Here is a 14,398-nt window from a genome sequence, read left to right on the forward strand (position 1 = left end):
ACTTGGGCAACAATCCCCGGCACACACAGCTCTGCGCCCCCCTCAGTCCACTCGCAGACACTGCCCTCCACTGCTCTGGTTGGAGTTCTGGCCACTCAGAGCAATGGTAAGAAGCCTTTGGGCAGTGCTGGGCAGGCTGCTGCCTCTCCCCATCCCCTTCCCCCAGCTGGGGAAACAGCAGCAAACGATCGCGGCACTGTGCCAAGTTGCTTCCTGCTCCCTGGTCCCCTAGCAGAGCCCGTGGTCGGAATCCAGCCCTGGCTTGCCTGATCTGGCCCACAAGGCTTGGGAGTTAACATCGCCAACCCCACTGCAGGCTTGATGCTAAGGAGGGGAGCCCCAAGCCTTGGGATCTGGATCCAGACAAACCACGGTCCAAATCAGGACCACAGTCCAAGGGGTCCCCAACCCTGCTCTAGGGTGATTTCATTTTTCAGATCCTTTCCCTATTTTCCTTTCAGTCCTTATCCTTCCATAACTATGCTAAAGAGCATCAATGACAAGCCTAAATAACTTGGGTATGTTTTTTCAAGAGGTTGACAGAGACTTCTTGACCTTCGAGCAAGGGTGTGCAGGGATGAGTTTTCCTTTGTTTCAGATTGTAGTAGAATTTTCTTCACCTTGGTTGCCTTTTGTTATGTCTGCTGGGTCATGCCCCAGTGGCTTAGAAACACTACTATGCTATGCAGAGGTCAAGTCCTTTGAGGAGGCCTTTCTGGAGTTAGTTTTACCCCTACTAATAATGGTGTCCTGAAATCTGGGCTTTCTACAGAGGATGTGGTATAATGCTTTAGTTGCAAAATAGCCCAAGTGTATAATACATAACATCAGTTCTTTGATGTTAATTTCCATAACCGAATCATATGGGATGTTTGGCCTTTCCTCGCATACATGATGCATTAAATACAACCCAGGCCATTCAATTCAACTGCCTATTTTGGTAAGTTTTCTTTATGAATCAGAGCTGAGAAGAACTTATTTTCCTTTTGATCAAGCCAGTTAGGCATTTGGAATAAACAATGAAACTCAAAACTTTGTGTAGAACGATGGCAGAAAATTCTCTGCATATTCAGCAGCAAATTCTAGAGATATTATGTTTTTTAAAAAAACCCTGATGGGTTATATGAATATTTACATATTTAAGGAAGCCATTGATATAGACATTAAATACTATAAATACCACAGGCACATAAGAAAAAAATATGACATAACTGCTGGCACAGCTTGCAAGTAACAGAAATTAGTTCAATGGTAAATAATGACAGATCAACTCTAAACAGTGATCTGGATTTTGTGGTAAATTGGACTCATTTGAACAGCATGTGTATTAGCACAGCTAATATAAAGTACCCAAGAAAGTACTTGCACATGCAAGACCAGGGAATGTCCAGGGCTTAGGGGTTATAGTGGATAACCAGCTGATCACAAGTTCCAAAATGAGTATGACATAGGAGCTAAGAGAGCAAATGCTATTTCTGGATCCTTAAGGAGGTGTTATTTTAAGTGTAAATAGCATTATTAAGACCATTACTGAAATACAGAATTCAGTTTTGGTATCTGTACTTCGAAAAGAATGTTAAGAAATAGGAAGAGCTTCAGAAAAGAGACAAAAGAATGGTTAAAGGTCTAAAACATCTAAGAGAGGGGGAAAAGTAAAGAAATTTGATCTGTTGAACTTTCCCCAGAAATTGTAAAGAGGTGACTCATCATGTCTGTAAGCATATGTGAAGAGATGATATTCAATATAGAGCAACGATCTGGCAGAGAGTCAAACAACAGGATTCAATTATTAGAAGCTGAAACTAGATGAATTCAGACTGGAAATATGGTGTAATTTTTTAGCAGTGAGAGTTAGTATTGGAATAATTTATCTAGGGAAATGGTAGATTTTTTTCCATCACTTAAAGATTTTAAGTTAAGACTTGAGATATGGTAAAAATCAAAGGAAGTTATGATGGGCCCGATGTGGAAGGCTTCTGATGAAATATTATGGCATATAGGCTGTGTCTACACGAGCCCCAAACTTCGAAATGGCCACGCAAATGGCCACTTCGAAGTTTACTAATGAAGCGCTGAAATGCATATTCAGCGCTTCATTAGCATACGGACAGCAGCCGCACTTCGAAATTGACGCGCCTCGCCGCCGAGCGTCTCGTCCTGACGGGGCTCCTTTTCGAAAGGACCTCGCCTACTTCGAAGTCCCCTTATTCCTGTGAGCTGATGGGAATAAGGGGACTTCAAAGTAGGCGGGGTCCTTTCGAAAAGGAGCCCCGTCGGGACGAGATGCTCGGCGGCGAGGCACGTCAATTTCGAAGTGCGGCTACCGTCCGTATGCTAATGAAGCGCTGAATATGCATTTCAGCGCTTCATTAGTAAACTTCGAAATGGCCATTTGCGTGGCCATTTCGAAGTTTGGGGCACGTGTAGACGTAGCCATAATGTATAGGTGAATCCAGTGCTTTTTTTGTGCTGGCACTTGCCGGCCAAAACCAGAACCACTTTTTTTTTTTTATAAAAAAAGCACTAGGTGAATCTGACTAGATAATTATAATGGCCTTAACATCTATGAATACATGTGACAGTTTGAAAGTTTTTGTTTCCATTGATTTTTACAGAATACAAATTCTTTAGTGTGCTGATGTGTACTGAGGGTTTAAAGAGGTTGCAAACTGCCAAAATCCTTCCCAGTCTTTCACTTTTTTAAAATTGGTGGAATTAAAGAATCACACCCAATGTTTTATTGTCTCCCAGGAATATTTTCCCTGAAAACCAACCTCAGCGAAACCAGGACTAGTTAGAATCTAATTACTAGCATATACATGAATCATTGCCAACATCAGACAAGCATTCCAAATTCATCATAGACTCAACGTACAACCTTCTCTGTGTATTAACTGCATAACATAAAACCCTGGCATTAAAGAGTTTTACTACTTCTTGGCAACTAACGTTTCCTACCCAGTGTAAGGGTTTATACTGCTGTCCCTTTTCCTAATATTCCATGGCCATCCATGAGACATAAGCTGAGATACAGGAGTGATGGCGGTGTAACATCAGAGAAGGAATGCCATTCTGCAGGAAAGGTGGAAAGACTTTGTCATTTAGAAAGGCCAAACATTTGCCAGACCCTAGCTAACATTTTGTTTTTTAAACATTCTAGTATCCTCCCAAAGTTGCAAATTACAACAACGAAAGAGCAGCAGTGGTGTTGCAGTTACATACCTCTATTCCCACCCATATGTATATTAGGAGATCTGTGGAAAAAATAAAAACTATTTAAAAAAAAAAAAGAGTGCAGCAACAGCCATGTGTGAGATTTCAGGAACAATTACACCTGAGTCTATTTTGTTGCTGAGTTGCTGCATAGTAAGTGGAAGTAAAATGGGGAGGAAGTGAGGGTATGTCTACTCAGCCCACATGACAGTGCTGCTGCTGCACTGTTGTGATGTGCACGGTGTAGTCACTCTTTATTGCTGGAGAAGAGCTCTCCCAATGGTAAAAATCCACTCTGAAAGAGCAGTGGTGGCACTGGGAACACAGCTCACAGCCATAAAGCGCCCTCTGCACTGGTGCTTTTCAGAACTAGAACTGTTATCACTCCGGAGGATTTTTTTCACACGCCCGAATGATAAAGCTTTAGCACTGAAAGCTGCAGCATAGGCAGGGCATATACATGGCAGAAGAAAAATGGGAAGAAGAGATGAATGCATGCCAAAGAGTAAGATACATATATGAGGAGAAGCAGGCAGAGCACATGAGCCATAATTACCAATTTGATGGGTGTTATAGGGATGACCAATATTCTGGATTTGTACACCACCTAGAACAATAGGATCCTGGCAGAGGTCTAGGACTCCTAGATGCTATGCCAACACAATAATAAAAAGTACACTCCAAATTTTCTAAGTTCCCACCATATATGTTTGGGTATGTGAAAATGCTCTATACTGTATGAAAATAAATATAATATATGAAAATAAATGAACAAATGAATTCCAACTCCTCTCTGACTTCATATGCAAAAGAGACAGCACACTGTAGAGCAGGCATGTCAAACTCAAAGCCTGCTGAGGCCCACACAAACGAAAACTGATGGCTTTCAGGTCCATGAAAGAAAATGTACTTCTATTGGAAAGCTGTAATTATTTATTATTATAGATTATATTTAGGTATATTTTATAATTGTTTCAGGTCTTGTTTGACTATAAAACAATAATTTTAATTGAGAATTTAATAATACGAATGTTATTGTCTTATAATTTTATTAATAGTTCATAAAATTTGCAAAAAGACACCTAGCAGTGAGGGAAGAATGAGATAGAAAACACTAATGATAAAAGCAGACCAGGGAGAAAAGCCAAATCAGAAAAGCCAAACATCTCAAAGAAAGAAGGGGCAGATGGTTTTGTAGTGAACATTCACAGCCAGTTGTCAGGATGCCTGCGTTCTCTGGCTAGTTCTGTACCCACTGTGCTGCCAGCTTCATCATCTCTGAAAATGAGGATAACCAACCACACAGGAAAGTCATGAGTTACCAACATGAATGAATGAATGAATGAATGAACGAATGGGCTTTGACATTTGTGGCTGGAAGGCACAAGAGCAAGTGTTAATTTAAAGAAGCGATATCTGAGGGGGAATGGAGCTGTACTGACTCAGAGACTGAAAATTAGGGCTGACAGAAACCCATCACCACCAGGTCGCCGTTGGAATGCCCTGATGTTATGTAGCTAAGGGTTATTTGAGTTGGAACATTTCCACTGTATAGGGTTTGCTTTGTCAATCATTGCAACTAGGCTTGGATGATGCTTTGGCTGATTTTATATATTTCCCTCTCTCACTCTATACAGAGTGGGTACAACACAGTGAAACCCCACCCCTGCCTCAAGAGATGCCTCTCTCGCCATATGGAGGTTCAAGATTCCCCATTCACCACCCCCTTTCAGTGGGCCATGGAAGACTTCACAATCCAACCTTTTTTCCCTGCATAGAGGAAGCAGAGAGAGAGGAAAGAGGGTGCTGGGTGGGGCTGGGTGACCCCCAGCAGGAGAATGGGCAATGGGGAGAGAGACCAGGTCTGGATCTCACAGCTTCTGTGGCAATTGTCCAAAGTCCAGAATGGAGATTTGCTTTCAGTTCCACCAAAGGAGAAATACTGCACTCCCCTCCGCATCTTAGGCCCTCTCTCCTCCAGTTTACACTTCAACCTGCCCCCCGCCCCCAGTTTCTCTGCACTTCCTTCTCAGATATTCTGGGGTGTACACTGCAATCCCCCACTGCACGGTTCTCCCCCGCCCTTTCAGATTCTTAGGGGCTTGTATTCCCCCCACTGCAGTGCAGCCCCCACTGCATTACCCCATCTCCCTGAGGTCTGCACTGCTCCCCATTACAGTGCAGCCCCCATTGCACCGCCCCCTCAGGCCTCTTGAGGCTTCCACTGCAACCTCCCCATATCCCCGCCCCTTATTATTCTGCCTTGTGCTCCTTGGCTGCCCCTTGCTCTGCCCCCCATGGCTCCCTATCTGCTGCTGCCACAGGTAGGAGCCCCCTCCACCTCGGCCCATGTGGATTTCACCATCCCTCTCCTTACAGCACTCACCCACCCTTCTCTAGCATGCATGCGCCGTGGGAGGGCGGGGGGCGGACACAAACACCAATCCTGGCTCCTCAGGCTGCCTATGTCTGGCGCATACATATTAAAACCCCAGCACACCCTTCTCTGGCACACACGAGGGGCAGGGGCAGGGCAAACACCAATCCTGGCTCCTCACCCTGTCCATGTCTGGCGCATGTGTATTAAAACCTCCTTGGCTCCCTGGTGTTTTAATACACATGCTGCACACAGACAGCCCAAGGATCTGAGATTGGTGTTTGTCCCACCCCTAGTCGCTCATGCGTGACAGAGAAGGGTGTGTGACAAGGGCAGGCTGCCCTTAACATCTAGTCTCAGGCCACAAAAAAAAAAAAAAACAAAAAAAAAATTGGCTGTGCCACATGCAGGCCTCTGGCCGTGAGTTTGACATGGCTGGGAAGAGCCCTCAGCCTGGAAATGGAGACCAGAAACTCATGAGTTCTACAATCCTCCTCGGTCACTTATGACGTAGCACTGGGCAAGGACCTTCATTGCTCTGTTGCCAGGGTGATGCATGGAGAGTGTATGAGGGGTTACATGGATCCTGCCACACTCACCCTTAGTGACGTACCACTCCTGGTAAGTGAGGGGGTTGCCTGTAGGCACTTTTGCAGATAAAATACTTTTAGCCCGGATGAGTGGCTTTCACTTCCTGCCAACAAAGCAGCATTCAGAGTTGCATGGCTCTGGGGCCACAATGTTTCAAGGACAAGGAACAGCTTAGCGATTAGTGCACTAGCCTGCTGCACTGCAGTGTGTGAGTTTGCTCCTTGTTAGGGCCTGAAATATATTTCTTGGCAACAGCTTTCAAGTACCTCGGGGCAGATTAGGTAAATATCTGTCAGGGGTGGTGCTAGATCCTGCAGTGAGTACAGGGGACTGGACTTCATAACCTCTCAAGATCCCTTCCAACTCTATGGGCTTGTCTACACTTGCTCCCAACTTAGAAGGGGACATGGTAATCAGGGTGATGGGAGATTACTAATGAAGTGCTGTGGTGAATATGCAGCCCTTCATTAGGGTAATTCTCCCCCACAGCAACTTGGAAGTGCCTTTACCCCCCAAAATTTTGGGGAGTAAAGGCACTTGGAAATAGTGTGGGCACTTCGAAGTACCCATGGCTACATACATGCCAGCACTTCGAAGTTGCTGTGGGGGAGAATTAGCCTAATGAAGTGCTGCATATTCACTGCAGCACTTCATTAGTAATCTCCCATCGTCCTGATTAACATGCCCCCTTTTAAGTTGGGGCCAAGTGTAGACCCAGCCTATGAGTCTATTCTATAGCCTAAAAGTTTTGTTGTTCAGGGGTGGGGATGGATTAAGCACCCGTGAACCATAAAAGTTTTAATTGATCAATTGCAAGTGTCTGCATAGCCTTAGCTTCCCCATCTGCAGACTAGAGAATACTTACCCATCTATGAGATCATCAAAAGAAAGATGTTAGATAAGTGCAAAGTATGTAAATTTAATTTAAATTAACCTACAAATATGCTTTTCAGATTAAGTCCCTGACAACCAGTTTCTCTCAATCTTTTGACAAAGTTTGGAGAAAAACTGCCAGGGGAAACAGCAACAAAATTATTTTGTCATAATGAATGGCTCCTGCATTATCTGCAGGACCTCACTCTCCCAAATAGTGAAAGAGTACCAAAGCTGCAATATAAAATGCTTTATTAAATATGAAAGCAATTCCTGTGGCTGTAGTGCAAAAGAGTTTTTTCTGCCACTTGATTTTTTTGGGCTGTTGTCATCGGTTTGTACCAGCCAGGCACTTCACTTAAGTGTTGCGAGGTGAGCATAGAACAGCAATAAACAGCAGAGCAGAGCAAGCTGCATATGAACCCTTTATGCATATGCTCAGGCTAATGTGTTTTAGCTGAACAGTAAACCAAATTGCCCTGCTGATCTATCTCCAATTAGTCTGCAGCAGACTTCCAGTGCACTGCAGGATTCAGGGCCAGGGCTGACTAAGATGTACCTTAATTCATTTTTAGTTAGATTACTAAACAAAACTGAAGAAAACAGAACCGACAGGAGCAGCACAAAACAGACAACGTTTGGTACTGTAGGAATTCACATCCCAGATGTAAACCACAGAGGGAAAATATCTCCAAATAAAAATAAAATTGAAAATGATGTTGCCTTTGTTAAAAGAGCAGATGCATTGGTCACCAAGTCCTATACTGGCACCTAGTAAAAAAAAAAAAAAAAAAAAAAGACCAATTTTAAAACAGCCACAACTGTGTAATTCAAAGTAAATGAAAGCAGAAAGTTTGTTGTTTTGGTAGGTCAACAAATCTGACAATTGACAGGAAGTTTGGCACGAGCATTCATAAACACACACTGATTTGCCTTTCTGTACTATCACACTAGTCCAGGTACCGGAGTGACTTATAGATCATAACATGTACACAATGTTCTGCATCAGAGGTTGGCAGCCCCTGGTATGCGTGCCACTCCTGGCACATGAGCCAATTTCAAGTGACACGTGGTGGGTGCTCAGCCCTGCCCATCCTCCCCTAGTCAGCATGGGAGGAGGTGCGAGCATGGGGCAGAAGCCCCCAACAGAGTCCCAGATGGGGCACAGAACCAAGGCCTTGGTGTGGGGCCGTGGCTGGGCCCCACCCGCCGGAGTGCTAGGTTGCTGCACGTGCGTGCGCACACATACACACACAGAGCTCTGGGGTCACAAGAAAGCTACTCTGCTAATTACAAGTGAGACTATTAGTGACTTTAAAAAGTATCACTGGCACTTGGACCATACATAGAGGTCAAAAGGTTGAATTTTGGCACTTTACCTTGGAAAGGTTGCTGACCCATATTCTATATAAATAAACTATTTAGAATATAACTGACTGTGCTCTAAATATTGTAAGATGGCAAAAGAAGCAGAAAGTGGATGGTTGGGAAACAGGAAGCACTGGGAAATATGAGAAAATAATTAGCACACCCTCTGGGGAGAACCGAATTAAAAGCAAAGGTAATGAGGTGAAGAATCACTATAATTATTTTGCTGTATTTGTACTGCAGAAGCACCCAGACTGCCAATCAGGATAGGAGCCAGACTGAGCTGGATGTGGAACACAGTACAGGAAGAAGTTAGGATCTAAAGGGGAGCTTGAAGACTAGGAAAGACAAATGTGCTCAATTCAGAAATGCGCAGGAAGTTGCTGCAGATTTGTGATGAATATAAGAGGCAGTGCCACTAAGAATGAATGCAAAGAATGATTCAGGAGGGAGAACTAACTAGAAACAGTAGCTTAACAGCTAGGAAAAATTTAAGACACTTAACTAGGTCATATACAAAATATTTTTTTAAAAAGAAGAGTGAATCCTCATCAGCATGGTACCCGATCAACAGAAAAAGATATGGACTGGCTCACCTGTAGTTAACATTACATGAACAGTGCAAAATAGTACCTGGCAAAAAGATGTTTCAGTGGGTATAGCAGCACATTTTCAATACCAGGAAGATGAGAAGCAAGGGTTCCAGCCCAAATAATACACCTATGTTCTTGAAAAGGGGGCAAGCACTTGATTTGAGTCAGAGGGAAGCGCACTGTTTCAGGTTTGGCCAATAACGTTTTCCTCATCCATTGGATATTAATTTTGACGAGGATGAGACTGAGGTTGTTATGGCAGATTTGGGAGTTGATGAGATTGATGCAGGCAGACAGTGCTGAATACTGTATATCTGCAAGGAACGGATACCCAAACTAAAATTCAGAAAAGAGATTAGTAGGAAGGGAAGAGAAAGAGGGGCTAAGGAATGACTGGTAAAAGGCATTATTATGGAGAAGACCTACTCCTTGCGAATTACACCCAAAGTACACCTAGCCTACATGCACATTACTGCAGAAGATCGGCCATGAGGATTAAGGAAGGTCGATGGGAGGAGCGCTCCCGTTGACCTTCTTCCACGGAGACGGGCATGGAAGTTGACGCTGAAAAGTCAATTTTAGCTGTGCAATTGGTGTAGCTAAAATCACGTATCAACCGTTGACTGCTATGTCTAGTGTAGATGTAGCCCTAGAATAGAGCAAAGCAATAAACAGAACAGCTTCATATGCAGCATGCTCTGCTCTGCTGTTTATTGCTGTTCTATTGAGCCAAGAACACAGATGCCTGAGACTGCAGCAAACTATCCCAAGCAAGTGACAATGCTGTCTCGGAATGGCTTTTCCATCTGTGAAAACTGTCTTTAAGGATAATTACTCTAGGGAGAACTCTGAAATACAGCACATCCCCGCGCATATGCAAACCAATGTGTAGGTGTAATATATGGTCTGGCACAAACGAAAGAGTATGATATTTTGCAGAGTTGTCCATAGGAAATCATTTAAGGTGGCTTCCAGAGAGAAAATTGTTTTGGGAATTTTAGCTCCTGCATTCCCATTCCACCTCAAGTCCCTTTCTACCATTTAGCACCAGCAAAAGCTTCATCAACAAACTCATGTCACAAACATAACTCTCCCTCTGAAAAAAGTTTGCCTTTAAAAGATAAAGACGTCCATGCACTGGGAAAATATCATTCTAACTTACTAAAAACCCATCCAGAGGGCTAGATCCTTCAGTCCTTATTGAGTCAAAGCTCCCATTGACTCAATAGGAATACTGAATGACCAAGAATTTTGAAAGAAGGCCCATTTAATATATATGTCTACTTTTTTAGTAAACATAGGTGTATACTTGCAAGTTGAGGGTGGAGGCAAATGTTTGAGCAGCTAGCTTCTCAGGTCATCAGTTATATTTCCTGGGAAGCATCCCCTCCATTGGTAACTCTACAGTTATGAAAAATAATGTCAGATATGTTACCTGAATATTCTTGTGTCACCACTGCCACTTAGTTACATTTCCAACATGTTTGCAGGGAATAGGGGGGGACAAGGAACCAGAATTTTGGAAAAAGTCCTATGAATGACAACAGAGGGTTTGGTGACAATGGATGGCTCTGTAACCAAGGCCCGAGCAAATCTCTAAACGCAGTCAGATATTAGACATTGTCCAACCCTCTGGCAGTGACCTCAGGGGGAAGAAGTGATGGACACCCCCACCCCCAATACTTTATAAAAATTGGCTTATGAATATAAATATAGATAACTTGGAGACGCTTTGGCCAAAATGCATGTAATCTATCAAATTTTAATGTTATCTTCTGAATCGGTATATCCTACTTTTGTGCATGTCTTATCTAAGAGATTAGAAATATGGAGTGTATGTCTGTGTATATTTTTAAATGTGCTAATGAGGGCCATTGCTGGCGTCCCCTCCCCCACTCAAGCCTAATGACTGGGTGATCAACTTAATGACTTGTAGTCTCAGAGGGGTAGCTGTGTTAGTCTGTAGCTTCACAAAAACAAACAGACAGACACACACACGCACACAAAAACAAGCAGTCCTGTAGCACCTTAAAGACTAACAATTTTATTTATTAGGTAATGAGCTTTCGTGGGTAAGACCCACTTCATCAGATTTCAGTGGACTGCTTGCTTTTTTAATGACTTGTAAACAGCCTTTTTTTTTTGGCCTGTAAGGCTAAGGTGGCCAATGTTTTCCCACGAGGAGGGGTGGGGGTTGCTAAACAAAGGTTTCCGGCTCTATTGGACAGTGTATTTAAGCAATGTGAATCTATAAAGGTCTTTTGTCTTCAGGCTGCTTTGGAACCTATCTGACACACCCTAAGAAGAATCAAAGAACTAGGAAAGGCTGTTGACCCAAATGAGAGAAAAAGAACAGCTCTGGTTTAAGATTTTAACTGACATGAAAACAGCTCTTTAGGATAAGAATCTGTATGCAATAAGTCTTTTAGGGAAGTGAGAACGGGCTATGCATTTTCTTTTCATTTCAGTTGAGTAATTTAACTTTGAGCTATCTATTTTAACATATAACTGCTTAAATCCTACTGTTTACTTACAATAAAAGCTCTTTTGTTGATGGATCAAGCCCAATGTAAGTAATTATTACTGGGGGGGAACCATCATACATTTCTCCCTTTCATAAAGGGGGCCTATATGATGAGCCTTCTCTGTGCAAAACTTTTTGAACAAAAAGTGACTGATTTATTTGAGGGTTTGATCCCTTCTGGGGGTTGGTTTCCTGGGTGCTTTGCCCAGAGCTGCATTCTTTCAGAGCTGAAGTAAATCAGCGTGTGTGCTGCTGTGCAGGGTGGAGGTAACTTCAACTCTGTGCCTTAGCTGGGAGAGAACAGAGGATCTGACCCAGCAGGACGAGAGGGTAGAGAGCCCCTGACAGAAAGGAAGTTGTCAGTGGCATTATCAGCATACTGGGGAACAATCCCAAGGGGTCTTCTGTGACTGTATCCTGCCAGGCCATTGTTGTTCCATATTGGCGTATGCTGCAAGTATATAACTTATGCCAGCTGGCTTTGGGAGCTGAACCCAGCCCAGATCCAGAACTAACACACACCCCTGAGCAGAAAACAGTTTAATTGTTCTCTGAAGGACTGGATGGAAAGGAAAAGTCATGAAGTGACTAAAAAGTTCCAGTGCTGATTCACGCTTGATGGGGGATGGTGCCTGGATTGGAGTAAAACTTTATTACTCTGGGTCACAGAAAGTAGAAAACTTCTCTTTGGTAGTAAGCAAATACTCCCTAACAGCCTGATTTGAAGTCTATCCAAGCCAATAAAATGATTCCAACTGATTTCAATAGACTTTTCAACAGGGCCAAAATCTGTACAATTTTGTACTGTACTCGTAACACACCCCACCAAATTAGTAACTTGCTTTAGATTTAGTAGCACTTAACAAGAATTAACATTTACAGACAACTATGACTTTACGAGGCTCAGTATTAATACCTACACTATGACAGTTTTCTACAAATAATACAATTCATTCCCAATATTCTGAAAATATCAAAATTGTCTGGGTGGTACCAGAACCGTGCAGTAGATTTTGAATATTTGTATACGGGATTCTTATTTATTTGTTAAAACTTAACATATGGAAATCTGCTAACTCTCCCTTTGATGAACTGATGACTACAGCAATATCCAGATGCGCCTATTCCCATATGCCAGTGACCATAATGACATATCTGATACCTAACTTTCTTGCTTATTTTGGTACCAACATCTGTAGAAACAAAAGCATTCTGGATACTATAGCTATTTTCATTCAAAAACACAGGACCAGATCCCTAACTGGTATAAATCAAGGCATCCCCATTGCCGAGATCAATTTACAGCTGCTGAGGAGCTAGCCTATGACATGAATAGCCTGGAAGAGAAATGCTATGACAGAATTTGTTCCAATATTTAATGCAAAAGTAATGGTTTCTGCCCTTAGTTGCAGTTGGTACAGAGACCAGTATACAGTATAACAATCCTAATGAACATAACAATCTGTGGTCATTTTACTGCCTGCAGTATATACATTCCAGGTGAAAGCCTTTTTCCCTGTTGGACCTATCTGGTCCCTCTTTTGCGGACTTCATCCTTCGATCCACCATCACCCCTTCCAACTTGTTTGGGGCTGTCAAATTACGCCACATAAGCCTGGCAAGGCAAGTAAGCAAGCTGCTTTCTGCAATGGGTAGGCCAATTATATGGCCTAGATCAGCTGGCGGGGGATGTTTGTGTGTGCGTGAGAGAGGCAGAGAAAGAAACTAAATTATTTTCACTTTCCAAAAGTACCCAGCCAATTTCACCCCCAATCTTCTTCCAAACCAACCTGTTTGAGATGTTGGCTGCGTGCTCATATCTACCCCAAAGTGTTTCCTCGGGGCCATCAAACACTGCCTTTTCCTCTCCCTCTTAAGAACCAGGCCAGTTTGCCGGTAAAGTTCTCTACACGTGTATGCACGTTAAACGAGCTCAGTATTGTTTGGCGAAGATTGCTTTCAGACTAACTCTGGAAGGAAGGAACCCGTTCCTACATGCATCACCGGAGCTGGCAAATTCAGCGTGTTTCCTGTCTCCCCGGCTGCAGTCCCAGACCTTGCACTTGAAGCTTGCAGAATAAAAGTACAGCAGACCATAAGGCTAAACATTGCACCTCGCTAGCAACAGCTGCGGTGACCCGAGAGCTCCCTACACCCTCCCTCCCTCTCCCATTTCACGGCCAGCTGCCTTCATTCCAGTCAAATCTCAGCCCTGCACTCTCCCGGGGGGCCGCCCACACGCCAGCTCCTCCCCTCCACCCGCAGGCATCTCTCCGGCGTCGGCGGGGCACCCAGCTAACAGCAGACCCGCCCTGCGCGGGCGTTCGGCTTGCAGGTTGCGCCCCGCACGCTGGGAGAGAAACTTTCCCGGGGCGCGGCCGGGCGGGCAGACGAAGCGTTTCAATAAGTGATCAAAACCCCAGCGGCAGGGACAGAGCCGGGAGGAGCCTCGGCAACCCCCCCCATCAGCCCACCAAGGGCGCGTCCTCCCGTCCTGTAGGGCAGCCCTTCTCTATCGCTCTCGTTCCCAGCCCGCCGGGCTCCAACTCTTACTTACCAACCTCCCCATCCTCTTCCTCCTCCTCGTCCTCGTCCTCCACCTCCAGCAGCACGTCCTGGGTCTCCGCTTGCATCCTCCCCACAGCCTCGTCCGACGCCTTCCCGGGCGCGGAACGAACGCCGAGCCCAGCCGGTAGCACCACGCAGCCCCGCTCCGAAGTCCCAGCCGCGCGGCAGTGAGCTCTGGCGGGGCGGGGCGGGGCGGGCGGAGGGAGGACGCCTGGGCGAGGCTAGAGGCATTGCACGGAGACCGGGGCGGGCAGGGCAGCAACCTCCCCCTCCCGGCGAGCGTCGCTGAAG

The 14,398-nt window shown here is 44.5% G+C and overlaps 1 protein-coding gene across 2 annotated transcripts in view; it reads right to left on the reverse strand.

Moving 5' to 3' along the window:
* ANO6 (anoctamin 6) overlaps nt 1-14,313 on the reverse strand; it is a 140,025-nt gene extending 125,712 nt beyond the window's left edge. For both annotated transcript variants that reach the window (XM_075014143.1, XM_075014140.1), the window contains exon 1: nt 14,097-14,313. In XM_075014143.1, coding sequence (XP_074870244.1) covers nt 14,097-14,172 — 76 coding nt within the window. In that variant the 5' untranslated portion in view covers nt 14,173-14,313. The remainder of the gene's footprint in view (nt 1-14,096) is intronic.
* Nucleotides 14,314-14,398: the final 85 nt, after the last annotated feature.

Source organism: Carettochelys insculpta, chromosome 1 (assembly GCF_033958435.1).
Source record: "Carettochelys insculpta isolate YL-2023 chromosome 1, ASM3395843v1, whole genome shotgun sequence".
Lineage (NCBI taxonomy): Eukaryota > Metazoa > Chordata > Testudines > Carettochelyidae > Carettochelys > Carettochelys insculpta.